This window comes from Phyllobates terribilis, unplaced genomic scaffold (assembly GCF_046119375.1).
Source record: "Phyllobates terribilis strain yellow unplaced genomic scaffold, ASM4611937v1 Scaffold_4__5_contigs__length_816908805, whole genome shotgun sequence".
Classification (NCBI taxonomy): domain Eukaryota; kingdom Metazoa; phylum Chordata; class Amphibia; order Anura; family Dendrobatidae; genus Phyllobates; species Phyllobates terribilis.
This window is the reverse complement of record NW_027362764.1, coordinates 689,052,452-689,070,825: the sequence shown is the minus strand read 5'-3', so window position 1 is coordinate 689,070,825 and position 18,374 is coordinate 689,052,452. Positions and strand designations below refer to the sequence as shown.

The 18,374-nt window shown below is 40.8% G+C and overlaps 1 protein-coding gene across 1 annotated transcript in view; it reads left to right on the top strand.

Moving 5' to 3' along the window:
• Positions 1-18,374, top strand: part of MMP16 (matrix metallopeptidase 16) — a 308,321-nt gene that overhangs the window by 162,091 nt on the left and 127,856 nt on the right. Inside the window, exon 4 of the mRNA XM_073679550.1 lies at positions 9,321-9,625. Within this exon, the coding sequence (XP_073535651.1) occupies positions 9,321-9,625 (305 nt within the window). The remainder of the gene's footprint in view (positions 1-9,320; positions 9,626-18,374) is intronic.

The window sequence follows — 18,374 nt, the reverse complement described above, 5'->3', positions numbered from 1 at the left end:
ACAAGGTCCCCCATTTATGGTTATTGGAACTCAACAACCTGTTTAAGTTTCTAAATGAATGTTGGAAGTATAAAAGTTTGTTGTCTTGATTGGATCAGTAATGCTTGACGCACGCACAATGAATCATTTTGTTTTATTGATTCACATGCTAAGAGGATCTCTAGGATCGGACCCCCCTCTATGTACATGGTCCCCCATTTATGGTTATTGGAACTCAACAACCTGTTTAAGTTTCTAAATGAATGTTGGAAGTATAAAAGTTTGTTGTCTTGATTGGATCAGTAATGCTTGACGCACGCACAATGAATCATTTTGTTTTATTGATTCACATGCTGGGGCCGTAGCTTTCAAAGGTTCGAGATTAACAAGCAGACAAACTGCAAAAATATTGATGAAATAACCCAATGGGAAGTGTCTGGAGGAAAAAAAGAGGAGCAGAAAATGAAATCTATATTTGACTAGAAGCAATTCATTTATTTCAATAAGCCATACTGTGCGCCAGCAAATGCCCGCGCTTCAGCTAAGCTTTGATTGAAGCCAGCTGGAATGAAAAGATTCAGGTGTAACAAATCATAGAGAATTGTAAGCCTTTTATTTTTATGAGACCCTGACAAATCATGTAGAATCCCCTCATTAGCTGATTAGGATGCCTTGTGTTTACGGGAGCCGCTTCTCGATGCAGCAGAGCTCGGACGAGTGCCTTCCACTCCTCGGCAGATCCACGTGTATCAGTACTACGGCTTCTAATCTCCCTGCTGCTCCCCTCTGCGACGTGAAAGGAGGACATGCAAGTGTTGTCACTGCGAATTTCCAGTAGACATGGAGACATCTTAACTGGACTGATTTACTATGAGGAGTGACACAAGCAGCTCCGGCTTCTCATGATCCTGCGAAAATGCAACGGAAGGAAAGCTGGGGAGAAAATAAGTGACTAAGAATTCACACTGGAGATATCTAAGGCGACGTGGAAGAAGCAGTGTAAAAGATTACGGCAATTATATCCAAGAGTTCTATTAAGTGGAATGATGGAGACATTTATAATCCTGGTAAATAGTCTGAAAGGGAAACTGTCAGCACGTCTTTAAATATGGCAGTGGAGATATCACTTTATAGGTCATTGTCCCCCAATAAAAATTATACCTTTTTTTTGTAGAGATCTGATGTGCCAGTCATTGGAAATCTAGTGTAGAAGCCATATTCAAATCAGGTGAGAAGTGCACTGGGGGCGTGGCAGTGCACTCGGAAGGGATACACCCCCAGCACACTTCTAAGAGAAATGACAGGGGAAAGGCCCGATGGACATTTCTTAAATAAGATGCCTTCATTTTAATATTCTAGAGAAGTATTTGCTAATACAGTATTTACTAAAACAGATATCAATGGAAGCAATTTGCATATTTAATTTCCTAGAGGAGCATTACATTGGTCAACATCTGAGTACACCCTAAGAGATTAGCATCTTTCAGCTGTATTCGTGTTGAAATGCCTGGTTCAATAGCTATAATATTATTACTACACTATTATAGCAATAATATTACTATTGCTTTCCCAGAAGTATCTCATCCAACCAAATCAGACCTCTTGCCTTGTACTGATGAGGGGCAAACAATCCGAAACTTGCATCTGCAAATAGTGTCTGGTTTGGCGTTTATCCTAAGTAATTTAGCAAGGCTCACTAAAGGGTTAATATTGCCTTTTAAGATTGCTAATTCCAATAGGTGGCACTAGAGTTCAACTCCTCTTCCTCTCTGAGGAGGCAATTTGCATATTTAATTTCTCAGAGGAGTATTGCACGGCCTATAAGTCTCCTCACACTGGTATGGTATTCTCTGCAAGGAGAAACATTACCTGTGCTAAAAAAAAAATGGGTTCAAATAGTTCATGTATGGCATAGTCACCCTATGATAAAACTGAACTTTCAAAACATAAGAACTATTTTCTTAGGGACACAAGCAAAGAAATTTGGGGACACAGCTATAGACAGTGACTGTGACCTTGAGGCAGCTCCACTGTATCTTTAACATGGAAGACAATAAGAACTTCCAGTTAAGCAATTAGGAAGGAGAGATCTTCTGCAGTAAAATCTTTTTGGGACTTTTGGGGATAAGGGTTCACAAGGGTTCCTGTATATGATAATCCCTAAGAGCACTGAGAAGTTTTCAGTTTCTATGGAGGTGTGCCTTACTTCTAGCTTTATTTTAAGTTGAAAGAGGTTGCCTGGTCTTAAGTTACAAGTCTGCAGTCTCTCTATGTCACTTCCGTGGCACGCACTGCACGCTGTGAAGATTCTCCGGTGCCGGGAGTGAGGAGTCATGTGATGCAAGTATGCATTATGCATACTCCCGGCCACATTCCAACTAGACTGTGTCCGACCTCGCTCAATACACTTGCATTGAGTGAGGATTCGCCCATCTAGCCGGCACATGACCATATGTATGCAAATCACATGCTTGCGCTTGCATGACTGCACGCTCCTGCGCCGGCACTGGAGAATTCTCATTCTTACTCAATGCAAGTGTATTGAGCAAGGCTGGACACAGTCTAGTCGGAATGTGGCCAGGAGTATGCATAATGCATACTTGTGTCACATGGTCACCCACTCCTGGCGCCGGCAGGAGAGAATTCTCACAGCACACGTGAAGTGAGGATTCACCAGTCTGCAGTCACATAGAGTGGCCGACTTGTAGCTTTAGACCGGACAACCCCTTTAATCACTCCCAACCGGTCTGCCATTGACAGTCTTTTTCTTGATGCTGAGTTTCTGTCCTGGTTGTCAGATCAGCTCTTCACTGTATGAGTTGATTTTAGATTTCAAGCTCAGGTGAATAAAATCCATATTTGCGGCGGTTTAATAAGTAGGAATTCTTTGAATATATTTTCAATGTGAGTCCAGTTCTCTGATGTGAAAAGGAGAGTCTGTCGGCAGTGTCAGCACATTACGCTGAAGACCAAGCCTCATCACCATCACCGGGACTGACACACAAAGGATATGAGATCTGTTCAGATGAATAGGTAGATCAAGCCGCAGTCCAACAGAACATTTATTGATTCTTGTGGGATGATGAGATTGATCATGCCAGATAACAAGATCCAATATTTTGTGGAGAAGAATAAAACACAGGGAAATTTCTGCTGGTGAACAAGACACTTATTGCACTTCTGTTTTGCAGTTTTCAAAAATGGAAAATCGATATTACAATGGTAAAATATTACTGGCCGAGTAAAATCCTAATTACAGTATAAAGATTTCCACATAAACAATGCTGTTAATTGATATCATTTGCCCATCCATCTACAGTATTTTTTTTTTATATATTTTCTAGAGTTGATAATATTGCACAGCTGTATGCAGGAAGTCGGTGCAAAGGCACATAGCCCCCAAATAATTAAGACTGGTGTTTTCATACGCCTGTAATGAGGGGCATATAGGAATAAGAAGCACCAGATTCATTAAGAGCCATATGCCACTTAAAGAGATTGTCCACTACTTTTTACATTGATGACGTACCCTTAGGATAGGTCATCAATGTCTGATCGGCCAGGGTCCGACACCCGGCACCCCCCGCCGATCAGCTGTTATCGGTGACGGCGGCTGCCAGCCGGAAGTCCTCTTTTGCCAAGCTGCTCCGTCTACTTGTAGTGGCCGGGGCTTGGTACTGTACTTCCGCCTCCTATTGATTTGAATAGGAGTGCAATACCCTATGGCAGCCACTACAAGTAGATGGAGCAGCTCGGCAAGAGAGGACTTCCAGCCTGCAGCCGCCGACACCGATAGCAGCTGATTGGCGGGGATGCCGGGTGTCGGACCCCAACCGATCAGACATTGATGACCTATCCTAAGCATAGGTCATCAATGAAACACTAGTTGACAACCTCTTTAATGAATTCAGAGTATCTTATCAGTGGTGTGTGCTCCTCCAGAAATGTTACTCCAGTCAGTGACTGCAGTAACATTTCTGGTGTAATAATCACCGCCACGTTTGAATAATTTTATGGACAATTTTAGCCATGCCCCATTGCACCCCTGATATGTCCATTTTGGCGGGACTGCCCAAAAGTGGCGTAAAAAAGATATTGTGACTTTACAAAATGTTTTACACATTTGATAAATCGAGGCTTTAGGCTTATCAAGTGCTGCTAAATATATATATCGGTAATGAGCCATATTTTGGAGATGTTCTACCCTATACCCAATTTTTTTTTACGGTGAATGCTTTACGGTGCTTTTACGGTGAATACAATATCTAAGCTGGCGAGCAGGAAATCTTTTTGTGAGATACCTTGTGAAGGAAAAGAAATTCTCTACTGTTGTCATAAAGGTTCCAGCATCCCAATATCAAGTAGAAACCTCCAATCTTTATGGTAGACGTTTATCATACTACTATACTTTTTATTGGGCAGTATTGAATGAGTTTTATAATCCTGGACAATTATGACATATCTACATAATATGCAAAAATGTATGATAGATGAAAGTCCCACCTCTGGGACCATCTTGCCCCACCAGGAATAAAGAGGTGGTGATGCATGGGTGGCCCCCTCTGTAACCTTCTATGAAAGTTCTGAAAATCGCTGAGAACATCTTAACTTTGCCGTCAGCTGAGGAGTCTACCAAATAATCCAATGATATGGCACCATAATATTTCCTATTTTAGTTGGTTTTAAAAAAATCGAATGTTTGCATTTACACTAATTATGAATTAACTAACTAGTTTACATTTAAGCTGAATCTGTCACCATTAAAAACGACCCTGAACAACTATAATGTGGAAAATGTCAATTCATAAACAATATGAGAGCATGAGAAGGGAATTGAAGGGGAATGGGAGTAAGACTCTGATACAAAGAGCAGGTCTCACTTGATACGCCATTACTGAGAAGATCCGTTGATTTGAAGGAGAAGTTAACAGTCAATGGCTACTTTTCTCAGAGATAATGGCCGACTTTTTGGGACTCAGCTCTACAAATAAGAGCTAGCTGCTGGCAGAAGTGGCCAACAAATAGAGTGAAGATCGGGCATGTGCATCTCCATTTAGGATGGGGCTCTGCAGGGACCAATGGCAAGGTCCAGAGCCCTACTCATGGGATCAGTGAGTTATGGATATGGAGAACATTTATGAATTTGGGAGTAATCCTCTAACGAGTCTCACGTGACTCAGTATACACGGGTATTACCTACCATGCTTCCTTATATTATTTTTTGCTCCGAAAGATGGGTTAGGGCTTATTTTCCGGGGATGTCTTTTATTTCCATGAACATTCCACATTTATTCTTGTGCAAAAAATAAACATTTATTCAAATATAATCATGTCCTCACACACTGCACATACGCATGTATACACACACACTGCACAAACAGTACACATGTATATACACACACACTGCACATACATACACATGTATACACACACTGCACATACATACACATGTATATACACACACACTGCACATACAGTACACATGTATATACACACACACTGCACATACATACACATGTATACACACACTGCACATACACATGTATACACATACACTGCACATACATACACAGGTATACACACACTGCACATACATACACAGGTATACACACACTGCACATACATACACATGTATATACACATACACTGCACATACATACACATGTATACAGTACAGACCAAAAGTTTGGACACACCTTCTCATTTAAAGATTTTTCTGTATTTTCATGACTATGAATATTGTATATTCACACTGAAGGCATCAAAACTATGAATTAACACGTGGAATTATATACTTAACAAAAAAGTGTGAAACAACTGAAAATATGTCTTATATTCTAGGTTCTTCAAAGTAGCCACCTTTTGCTTTGATGACTGCTTTGCACACTCTTGGCATTCTCTTGATGAGCTTCAAGAAGTAGTCACCAGAAATGGTCTTCCAAGAATCTTGAAGGAGTTCCCAGAGATGCTTAGCACTTGTTGGCCCTTTTGCCTTCACTCTGCGGTCCAGGTCACCCCAAACCATCTCGATTGGGTTCAGGTCTGGTGACTGTGGAGGCCAGGTCATCTGGCGTAGCACCCCATCACTCTCCTTGGTCAAATAGCCCTTACACAGCCTGGAGGTGTGTTTGGGGTCATTGTCCTGTTCAAAAATAAATTATGGTCCAACTAAACACAAACCGGATGGAATAGCATGCCGCTGCAAGACGCTGTGGTAGCCATACTGGTTCAGTATGCCTTCAATTTTGAATAAATCCCCAACAGTGTCACCAGCAAAGCACCCCCACACCATTACACCTCCTCCTCCATGCTTCACGGTGTGAACCAGGCATGTAGAGTCAATCCGTTCACCTTTTCTGCGTCGCACAAAGACACGGTGGTTGGAACCAAAGATCTCAAATTTTGACTCATTAGACCAAAGCACAGATTTCCACTGGTCTAATGTCCATTCCTTGTGTTCTTTAGCCCAAACAAGTCTCTTCTGCTTGTTGCCTGTCCTTAGCTGTGGTTTCCTAGCAGCTATTTTACCATGAAGGCCTGCTGCACAAAGTCTCCTCTTAGCAGTTGTTGTAGAGATGTGTCTGCTGCTAGAACTCTGTGTGGCATTGACCTGGTCTCTAATCTGAGCTGCTGTTAACCTGCGATTTCTGAGGCTGGTGACTCGGATAAACTTATCCTCAGAAGCAGAGGTGACTCTTGGTCTTCCTATCCTGGGGCAGTCCTCATGTGAGCCAGTTTCTTTGTAGCGCTTGATGGTTTTTGCAACTGCACTTGGGGACACTTTCAAAGTTTTCCCAATTTTTTGGACTGACTGACCTTCATTTCTTAAAGTAATGATGGCCACTCGTTTTTCTTTACTTAACTGCTTTTTTCTTGCCATAATACAAATTCTAACAGTCTATTCAGCAGGACTATCAGCTGTGTATCCACCAGACTTCTGCACAACACAACTGATGGTCCCAACCCCATTTATAAGGCAAGAAATCCCACTTATTAAACCTGACAGGGCACACCTGTGAAGTGAAAACCATTTCCGGTGACTACCTCTTGAAGCTCTTCCGGTGACTACCTCTTGAAGCTCTTCCGGTGACTACCTCTTGAAGCTCTTCCGGTGACTACCTCTTGAAGCTCATCAAGAGAATGCCAAGAGTGTGCAAAGCAGTCATCAAAGCTAAAGGTGGCTACTTTGAAGAACCTAGAATATAAGACATATTTTCAGTTGTTTCACACTTTTTTGTTAAGTATATAATTCCACATGTGTTAATTCATAGTTTTGATGCCTTCAGTGTGAATGTACAATTTTCAAAGTCATGAAAATACAGAAAAATCTTTAAATGAGAAAGTGTGTCCAAACTTTTGGTCTGTACTGTATACACACACACTGCACATACAGTACACATGTATACACACACACACTGTACATACATACACATGTATACACACACTGCACATACAGTACACATGTATATACACACGCACTGCACATACATACACATGTATATACACACGCACTGCACATACATACACATGTATATACACACACACTGCACATACAGTACACATGTATATACACACACACTGCACATACAGTACACATGTATATACACACACACTGCACATACATACACATGTATACACACACTGCACATACATACACATGTATATACATACACTGCACGTACGGACATACCAGCCTGTCTCCTTTTTAGTTCCTCTTGACTCCCACAGTTAAAGTAACTTTGGTGATGTCACAGTCACATGACCATGATGTCACCAAAGGTCCTTAAGCATATTAGAGCAGTCTTATCCTTGAATAGAAATGCTGGGTGCTCATAAAAGAGTTGGGGTCCTGAGCAATTGCCCAGTTTGCCTCCCCCAACACTGGCCCTGACTGTAGCTAGGTTTATTTTTGAAGTAGGGCTTATATTTCAAGCATACTCTAAAAATCCTATAAATAATCATGCTAAGGCTTATTTTCGGGGTAGGTGTTATTTTTGGAGAAACATGGTAGTAATTCATTTATACTCACTGCTAGGTTAGTTGCTCATATTTTGCTATGAAGGCAGTTATTTTTCAATGATCTTATTTCCATGTTGTTTTGATTATACATGGTACCTAATTTGGACAGACAGAGCTGCAGTGTAAAGAATGAGGGAATGGACAAAGCACTCCTGAGCTGGAGGGAGTTTCAGACTACCTCAGACTCCCATTACATAGTGCAGCTCATCTGTAGTCACTAAACACTGTTTTGTCATGATGTAGCAGAGCTAGAAAGCAGCCGACAGTGACTTCCATGCTTCCATGCAATTAACTGACTATTTCTACAGTGAGAGATATGTGAAGTGCCTAAAGCTAACCAATCCTTTCTACCTGAGTGAGTTTTCATGCATAAGAAGTAGATATTCGGGGCTCATGATGCATAAATCCATTTTCCAAGTCGCTGCCTTTTAATTCTTTAAAATACTTCAAATCCTATGGAAAACTACACTGAATATATAGTGGATCAGTACATGCTATACCCAAACTTGTCACTGAAATATTCTCAGCCATGTTTCCACGTAATGGAAATGCTGCATTTTTTTCTGTTGTGGTTTTTTTTTTGTGCAGAAAATCTGAGGTCATGGCCCCACTATCAGTATTTGGTCAGTATTCGGTCAGTATTTTTTCTCAAGAGTGGGAGCCAAAACCAGGTGAGGAGCAATCAGAGAAAAGGTATAATAGAAACAAGTCACCAATTCTGCATTTATCACCAACTCCTGGTTTTGGCTCCCACTCCTGAGAAAAAATACTGACCGAATACTGACCAAATACTGATAGTGGGGCTGTGTCCTAAAGACGCTGTTGACCTGTGCATTTTGTGTGCATTTTTTTCTACATAGGCTGCTATGGGAAGCCTGAAAAAAATGCATATAAGAAAACACAGTTGCGTTTTAAAGTGCAAAATTGTTGCTTTTCTGCCCTGTAAAAAGCACATTCAATAATGCAGCTTCAAATCTGCACTAAAATGAGTCAGATAAATGGAAAACACAGTAAAAATATGTAGCAAAAACACAATAATCCGAGAATGTTGTAATTGCTTATTTTAGTGCAGACATCTGCAGAAAACATGCGGATAAAAGTAAGAATAAAAAGTGCATCATAAACGCTACATGTGTACCAGCCCCTAACATTTCCGGCTGCTTTTTATTTGTAATTAAATCTGCAATCTACTGTATTTTTGATGTGGTTAGAATTATGCTGCTAACCTACTTTTATACATAGCGTTATGAATAAATTCTGCATTTGGCAGCTGGTATAGTATTTTTTTTGATTTAATTCCTTTTTTTTCTCTATTTTTATAGTATAAAGAACGTCACTCCTAAAGTGGGAGACACAGAAACGCGTAAAGCCATTCGCCGTGCCTTTGATGTTTGGCAGAATGTAACTCCATTGACATTTGAAGAAGTTCCATACAATGAGTTAGAAAACGGCAAACGGGAAGTGGACATTACCATCATCTTTGCATCAGGATTCCATGGAGATAGCTCACCATTTGACGGAGAAGGGGGATTTTTGGCCCATGCTTACTTCCCAGGACCTGGAATAGGAGGAGATACACATTTTGATTCTGATGAACCTTGGACCTTAGGAAATCCAAATCATGATGGTAAGACTAGATACTACAAAATCAGCATCTTCTTCTAGGCATGTGCTCTTCTCTGTAGATTTTTATATGCTTTTCTAATGAATACTGATTTTCTCCTTGGCTTTTTTTTTTACACCACAAGACAATTACCACCCTTATCCCAAATCTTCGAAAAGCCACCTAACATACTCAGGTCACAGTATGGCAAACGGTACTCCAATGCTTAGTAAATATTATTTCTATAATGGGAAAGTATGTATTTTTAGCGATTTTCCATTTAAAGGGGTTGTCCAATACTAGGACAACCCCTTCTTGATCTAAATGTTTGGTCCCGATAAAATAAAAACACCTGTACTGACCTCCCGTGCCGTTCCAGTGGTGTTGGCACGTGCAATCCGGGGCTCCTGTGCGGTTGTTGTGACTCGTGTGCCCAGCGCTCAATCTTCGCTGGCGTCACTGTTCCCACCTTCTGTCGAATTGAACATGAAGAAGAAATCCGGGCTGCAGCTGATCTCCGATTTCCTCTTCATGTTCAATCCGTACGAAGGCGAGGACAGTGACACCAGCGAAGATTGAGCGCTGGGCACACGTGTCACAACAACCGCATGGGAGCCCCGGGATCGTGAGTGCCAAAACCGCTGCAGGGTAGGTGAGTATAGTTTTTTTTTTTCATTTTATCGGGGCCAAGTGTGGGGTATGACAAGGAGTTGTCCAAGTAGTGGACAACTTCTTTAAGACAGTGTTACTAATCCAGATATTGTAAAGCGCTGCGGAATATGTTGGCGCTATATAAATAAAGATTATTATTATATCAGCAGCTCTCTGTGAGTTTCAGACCTTAGAAGGATGTGGTACAGTATTCTTCATTGGATTTACAGCAATTTTCAAGTCCAACACCTGAGAAATATTTACCATATGGCTTTTACCCTAAGTCATATTGCACGACTCGTTAAAGGGTTGATTGTGACTTGTAGGATTGCTACTTCCAATAGGTGGCGCTATAGAGTACAAGTCCTCTTTTTCTCTGAAGAGGCAATTTGCATACCATATGGCATAAACTTTAAAATATAGGCCCATTGTTCTTACTCAGGAAGAGTTATTCCCGTCTTCATTGATGGCCATAATTGTATAATACTTGGGAAAACAAGCAACAGTTTTACTACAGTTCTATTTTTCTTATTGTTCATGGCTCGTTGCTTAGGGAACCGGCCACTGCTGTGGTTTAGCGACGGTGGCAGAACATGTGCAGTGCTTTAAAGCTCTTTTATACAGAGCTTGTAAGCGCTGCTCTAAAGTTGGCCAGATTGCTGGAGCGCAATGTTACCTCCATATCCCCACCAGTTTTGGTGCCACTACCCTATTCCCATGCTGCAGATGGTAAAGCTGTCTCACACAATTAGGGCCTTCCCCCTGACAAGTAGGAAGTCAGGAGGTAGAGCAGACAGAAGTGCGCTCCTAGTTCAGAACATGGGGCAACATCTTTAAGTAAATATTCATAAATGACCACCCTATCAGTGTCTCAAGTGAGAAGGCTGACCAATGAGTCTTCATCCTGTGGACAGATCGGTTTTGGACTTTTAGTGGCCGATATATCAAAATCTTTATGCTGAAAACTAGGGTAAAACACTTTTTAAAGTTGTAAAACTTTTGTGCAACGTGAAGTTGTGCAAAAGTTTTGCGACTTTTGGCATTTTAGTCACCACCACCAAAGTATGAGGAGCATGGGCATTACAATCCCTGTCCAACTAATTCATGATCAGACGTGACCTAGTTTACACCAGAAATCTTACTAAAGTCCATGACTGGAGTAAGATTTCTCGAGAGTTTCACGGAGGCACACACCACTTGTCAGATGCGCATGATTCATTAAGTAGCATGCACCGCCTAACAAATTAGGTGCCTCTTACCCCACCATGGCTTTTCATTAAGATTAGTGTGAACAAGGGCCTTCATCGGAACAAGCTTGGTTCTGATTAGATATTTGAGATTCCATTGGTGGAATATTGACTTTGCAAAACCAGCAGGAAGGGAGGGAATGCCAAGAGCTGCTTCTAGTGAAAATATGGGATTTCTCATGTTCTATTTTCATGGTTGCCCTGTCAATTTCACTCCAGGAGGAGCTTTAGAAAATGACCAGGTCTTAGCTAGCCAAAGACATTTATATGTTGAGATTTTATTTTTTTCTGTACCTTCTCATCACACAAGAAGGTTATAATGAGCGGCCCCACTATCAGTATTTGGTCAGTATTCGGTTAGTATTTTTTCTCAGGAGTGGGATCCAAAACCAGGTGAGGAACAATCAGAGAAAAGGTATAATAGAAACAAGTCACCAATTCTGCATTTATCACCCACTCCTGGTTTTGGCACCCACTCCTGAGAAAAAATACTGACCAAATACTGAGAGTGGGTCCATATGAGTGGATGCTACGACCCATAAGGAGATACCACTCCAATAGCTATGTAAACAAAAACAGGATAAAAAGGAGTATACGGTATAATCAGCAAAGAAGTTTATTGAATACAAGAAAAAAATCACAACTAAGAACAGGACAGATGAAAATGAATACCAGCCATGCAGGGTTTGTAAGCATCCACAGTTATTTGAGCAGTGTTGCCCAATAAAGTGCAAGAAGGTTTAGAGTGCCAGCCAAAATGTTGGCTAGATATATAGTAACTTTATACTGGGAAGTGTGCAGGCAAACCAATCACAAGGGAAGTGATTCTTAAGACATGATTCTAATTGCTATATTGTAATGTGCCTAGTGGCAATTTGAAGAAGTAGCAAAGCATTCTTACCCAAGTGTAGGCTGGACTGGAAAAAAAACAGGTGGGGATGGACCCACACTAGCCCCCAATGCGCGTTTCGCATGGGTAGATCGTCGCTTCTTCAAGGGGAGGTCTTATAAAAGACATGCCTTGCTACAGAAAGGGACTAAAAGATGCCCACTTTATCTTTATTTTAGTTAAATACTTTAAGAACATGATTTTGCGGCCTTCACTATTATATAGGTATTTTAGGTTCTCCTGCTGTTGTTCGTGCAGCATTCCTCACAGACTGCTCATCTCTCCTGTCCATTACATGGCTGATGATGGAGGAGCTTGTGACCTGACCTGTCTATCAGCCTCCTCCAATAGACAAATAACTTTCCCTTGTGCAGTGTTTTTCAGTTGGATGAGACTGATGGTCAAGTCTGGTTACATGCTCCTCTATCAGCAGCCACTTTAAAAACAGGAGATCTGTACAATCTTTGAGAAAGTCTGTATTAACAAGCAAATGGCACTTTATAAACGTCTTTATATAATTCTATATTTATAAATGTCACAAAATTATGTCCCCAACAACATTTCTGGGTAACCACTTTAAAGAGTTATTCCCAAAATAACAAGTTATTTCTTATCTATAGGATAAGATCTATCTTATTCCAGAGAAATCTACATTTTTCTTAATATGTAAATGAGCTGTTAAGATCTATGGCGGGGTCGGAGATCTCTACAAGAGTCTGCATCCAGAGCTTATTTTAAATGAAAGGAGGCGTAACCAGTGCGAGACATGTAATGACTGGCAGTCTTCTCTCTTGATCTCACTGCAGAGCTATGTGTGATTATAACTAACACTGTAATGAGGTAAAACTCAACTCTGACACATCTGAAGTTGTAGCTTTCCTCTCACAGTGCTGTCAGCTCAACTGTACTGCACCTCACCCCACGTTGGCTCTTTGTGTGATGGAAACTGAAGAAGTGTTAGTTGTAATCACACACAGCTCTGCAGTAAGATCAGGAGAGCAGGCTGTCAGTCATTACATGTCTCACACTTGTAACTCCCCTTTCATTCAAAATAAGCTCTAAAGGCAGAATGTTAGATGGATATCTGCTCCCCCCATAGATCTTAACAGTGCATTTACATATTAAGAAAAATGTGAATTTCTCTGGAATAAGACTACGGATTGCAGATATCAATGTATGATTGTATTCAGCTTCCTCTGACCTACATGCCCATATAGACGGCTCAGAGGGGTTGATCCTGCTGACAGATTCCCTTTAAATCCTGATTGCCATGTTAATGACACTTTGAGACAATTATCTTCTTGAAAAAAAAAAGATTTAGCTTTTTTTTTTCCCTTGGGGAACATTATATGAAGAATCCATACCTTCTTCGAGCTGGTTTTCTCTAAAAAGAGAATTATTTTTTGCACTAATTCAAGCACAGTATCACTTGAGTCCTAGATTCCGGTGTTCAGCACAAGACAATGTAACATTGTAATTTTCCTCCAGATAAATAAGTACACCATGTCTACCTATGTAAATGTAATGGTAAAAATCCCGGCTGGTTACTCACATTCATAAGGAACGTTGGGAAAGATTGGCACTTAATTTTCTTCATTCTGAGATAGAATGAAAATGGAAAGCTGTATAATATTGTTTTCAATCTTTCTGAAGCATCTGTCAGGCAGCATGTTGAGATGAAATGACATATGTTAGATTGGAACTTTCCTGTTCAATAAATCATCCAACATCACAATTGTTTGTGATAACATAACGAGTATACAGTGGGCTCCATGGGATTTTCTACAATGCTGTTCTGTTATTTTTGGTGCATTGTTGCTGTCACTCAAATCACTATTAGAAAGCGAACAGAACTGACCATCAAGACCATCATTTTAGTACATTTTTAAGTTCTCTTAAATATCTCGTATAAGCCACAAAGAAGTTATATTTATTTGATGCTTATATGCTTAAAGGGTATGAGCTATCAGGACCATCCCAATATATTCATAGAGGTCGTCCACTCAGAATCTCTCTTTATAAAGTCCAGAACCACTGAAAAAAGTGGCATCTATTACATTAAAACTAATGGCACTTCAGGAAAATTATTATTATTATTTATTTATATCGCCATTGATTCCATGGTGCTGGAGGGGTTACATACCAAATACAGATATCACTTACAGTAAACAAATTAACTATGATAGACTGGTACAGAGGGAGGAGGACCCTGCCCTTGCGGGCTTACATCCTACAGGAACGGGGAAGAAGACAGTAGGTTGGGGGGTTGCAGTAGCTCCAGTGTTGAGGAGGCAGCGGGGTCATGGCCGGCTGTAAGCTTGTTTGAAGAGATGGGTTTTTAGGTTCCGTCTGAAGAATTCAAATGTGGAGGCTAATCGGACGTGTTGAGGCACAGAATTCCAGAGGATGGGGGATATTCGGGAGAAATCTTGGAGGTTATTGGGTGAGGAACAAATAAGTGTGGAGGAGAGAAGGAGGTCTTGGGAGAACCGAAGATTACATAAGGGAATATATCGGGAGATTAGTTCAGAGCTGTACGGAGGAGAGAGGTTATGGATGGCTTTGTAGGTCAGTGTTAGCAGTTTGAACTGGATAGGCTGGGGGAATGGGAGCAATTGAAGGGATTTGCAAAGGGGGGTAGTAGAGGCATAGCGAGGAGAGAGATGAACTAATTGCGCAGCAGTGTTAAGGATCGACTGGAGGGGTATGAGAGTGTTAGCAGGTAGGCCACAGAGGAGGATGTTTCAGTAGTCGAGGCGGGAGATGATTAGGGCATGCACAAGCAGTTTAGTAGATTGAGGGTGGAGCAAAGGACGGATTCTGGAAATATTTTTGAGCTGGAGGCGACAGGAGGTGGTGAGAGCTTGGATGTGGGGTTTGAAGGACTGGGCGAGTCAAGGGTTACTCCGAGGCAGTGGATTGTCGGTGCAGGGGAAAGCGTGATGTCATTTTTTGTGATAGAAAGATCAGGTGGGGAATATACGCAAGATGGGGGAAAGATGATGAGTTCAGTTTTGTCCACATTGAGCTTGAGGAAGCGAGAGGGGAAGAAGGAGGATATGGCTTCTAGACATGCTGGGATTCTGGACAGCAGAGAGGTGACATCTGGGCCAGAGAGGTAGATCTGGGTGTCATCAGCGTACAGATGGTACTGGAAGCCATGGGATTTTAAGAGGTTATAGATTGAGAAAAGTAGGGGCCTTAGGACAGAGCCTTGAGGGACTCCAACAGAGAGGGGGTGGGATGAGGAGGTAGTGTGGGAGTGGGAGATGCTAAATGTGTGGTTAGAAAGGTATGAGGAGATCCAAGATAGGGCAAGGTTTGAAAATGTGTGGCCACTAACAACTTTTCCCTAGGGGTGCAGTCTGTAAAATATATTATGGTTTTATGCAATTCTTTTGATGATGCCAATAGTGGAAAAGCTGCAAAATTCCAAACATGTTGCTTTTATTTTCTTGTATAAAAAAGAAGAATACATGGGGAGATGTGCCAAACATTTTGTGAAATTGCACATTTTTTTTCATTTTTAAATTTGAAGCTGTTGAAGTGCTCTGGGATTTATGAAATGAGCTGGTATTTTGGCTTCACCAGGAGTATAACTGTAAGGGGTGGAAAGGTTGCAGTTTCACCGATGACTATGCGGGGCTCAGTGGATAAAAAAAGTAAAAAACTTTGGCCAAAATTTGAAAAGGTACATTTATCACACATATCTGATTTAAAAAAACAATAAAAGAAAACCCGAATGAAATGGTCAATAATAGGAAAGATCTTATGGAGGTAGAAAACTCTTTATTGAAAACATAAGTAAGTGTGTGATGGCAATGAAGGAGACAGGTACACACAGATTATAAAAAAGAATAAAACAGCTCTCCTGACGAAGGGGTCTACCGAAACAGGCGTCGGGGTAAGCGCCACACTCTCTGCTGGGACCCTTTTAATGTATACTGCCATATTATTGTTCGCATTACATTTTATCTCTGTTTATGTGATCTGTGTTTCCCATGCTATCACAATATATGTATTGTGCTATGTAGCCTCTAGACTTCTGTTAATTGCTAGCTATATATATATATATATATATATATATATATATATATATATATATATATATATATATATATATATATATATACACAGTACAGACCAAAAGTTTGGACACACCTTCTCATTTAAAGATTTTTCAGTATTTTCATGACTATGAAAATTGTACATTCACACTGAAGGCATCAAAACTATGAATTAACACATGTGGAATTATATACTTAACAGAAAAGTGTGAAACAACTGAAAATATGTCTTACATTCTAGGTTCTTCAAAGTAGACACCTTTTGCTTTGATGACTGCTTTGCACACTCTTGGCATTCTCTTGATGAGCGTCAAGAGGTAGTCACCGGAAATGGTCTTCCAACAATCTTGAAGGAGTTCCCAGAGATGCTTAGCACTTGTTGGCCCTTTTGCCTTCACTCTGCGGTCCAGCTCACCCCAAACCATCTCGATTGGGTTCAGGTCTGGTGACTGTGGAGGCCAGGTCATCTGGCGTAGCACCCCATCACTCTCCTTCTTGGTTAAATAGCCCTTACACAGCCTGGAGGTGTGTTTGGGGTCATTGGCCTGTTGAAAATGAAATGATGGTCCAACTAAACGCAAACCGGATGGAATAGTATGCCGCTGCAAGATGCTGTGGTAGCCATGCTGGTTCAGTATACCTTCAATTTTGAATAAATTCCCAACAGTGTCACCAGCAAAGCACCCCCACACCATCACACCTCCTCCTCCATGCTTCACGGTGGGAACCAGGCATGTAGAGTCCATCCGTTCACCTTTTCTGCATCGCACAAAGACACGGTGGTTGGAACCAAAGATCTCAAATTTGGACTCATCAGACTAAAGCACAGATTTCCACTGGTCTAATGTCTATTCCTTGTGTTCTTTAGCCCAAATTTGTCTCTTCTGCTTGTTGCCTGTCCTTAGCAGTGGTTTCCTAGCAGCTATTTTACCATGAAGGCCTGCTGCACAAAGTCTCCTCTTAACAGTTGTTGTAGAGATGTGTCTGCTGCTAGAACTCTGTGTGGCATTGACCTGGTCTCTAATCTGAGCTGCTGTTAACCTGCGATTTCTGAGGCTGGTGACTCGGATAAACTTATCCTCAGAAGCAGAGGTGACTCTTGGTCTTCCTTTCCTGGGGCGGTCCTCATGTGAGCCAGTTTCTTTATAGCGCTTGATGGTTTTTGCAACTGCACTTGGGGATACTTTCAAAGTTTGCCCAATTTTTTGGACTGACTGACCTTCATTTCTTAAAGTAATGATGGCCACTCGTTTTTCTTTACTTAGCTGCTTTTTTCTTGCCATAATACAAATTCTGACAGTCTATTCAGTAGGACTATCAGCTGTGTATCCACCTGACTTCTGCACAACACAACTGATACTCCCAACCTCATTTATAAGGCAAGAAATCCCACTTATTAAACCTGACAGGGCACACCTGTGAAGTGAAAACCATTTCTGGTGACTACCTCTTGAAGCTCATCAAGAGAATGCCAAGAGTGTGCAAAGCAGTCATCAAAGCAAAAGGTGGCTACTTTGAAGAACCTTGAATATAAGACATATTTTCAGTTGTTTCACACTTTTTTGTTAAGTATATAATTCCACATGTGTTAATTCATAGTTTTGATGCATTCAGTGTGAATGTACAATTTTCAAAGTCATGAAAATACAGAAAAATCTTTAAATGAGAAGGTGTGTCCAAACTTTTGGTCTGCACTGTATATATATATATATATATATATATATATATGCATCTCACTAAATTAGAATATCATCAAAAAGTTAATTTATTTCAGTTCTTCAATGCAAAAAGTGAAACTCATACGTTATATAGTCATTACAAACAGAGTGATCTATTTTAAGTGTTTATTTCTGTTAATGTTGATGATTATGGCTTACAGCCAATGAAAACACAAAAGTCATTATCTCAGTAAATTAAAA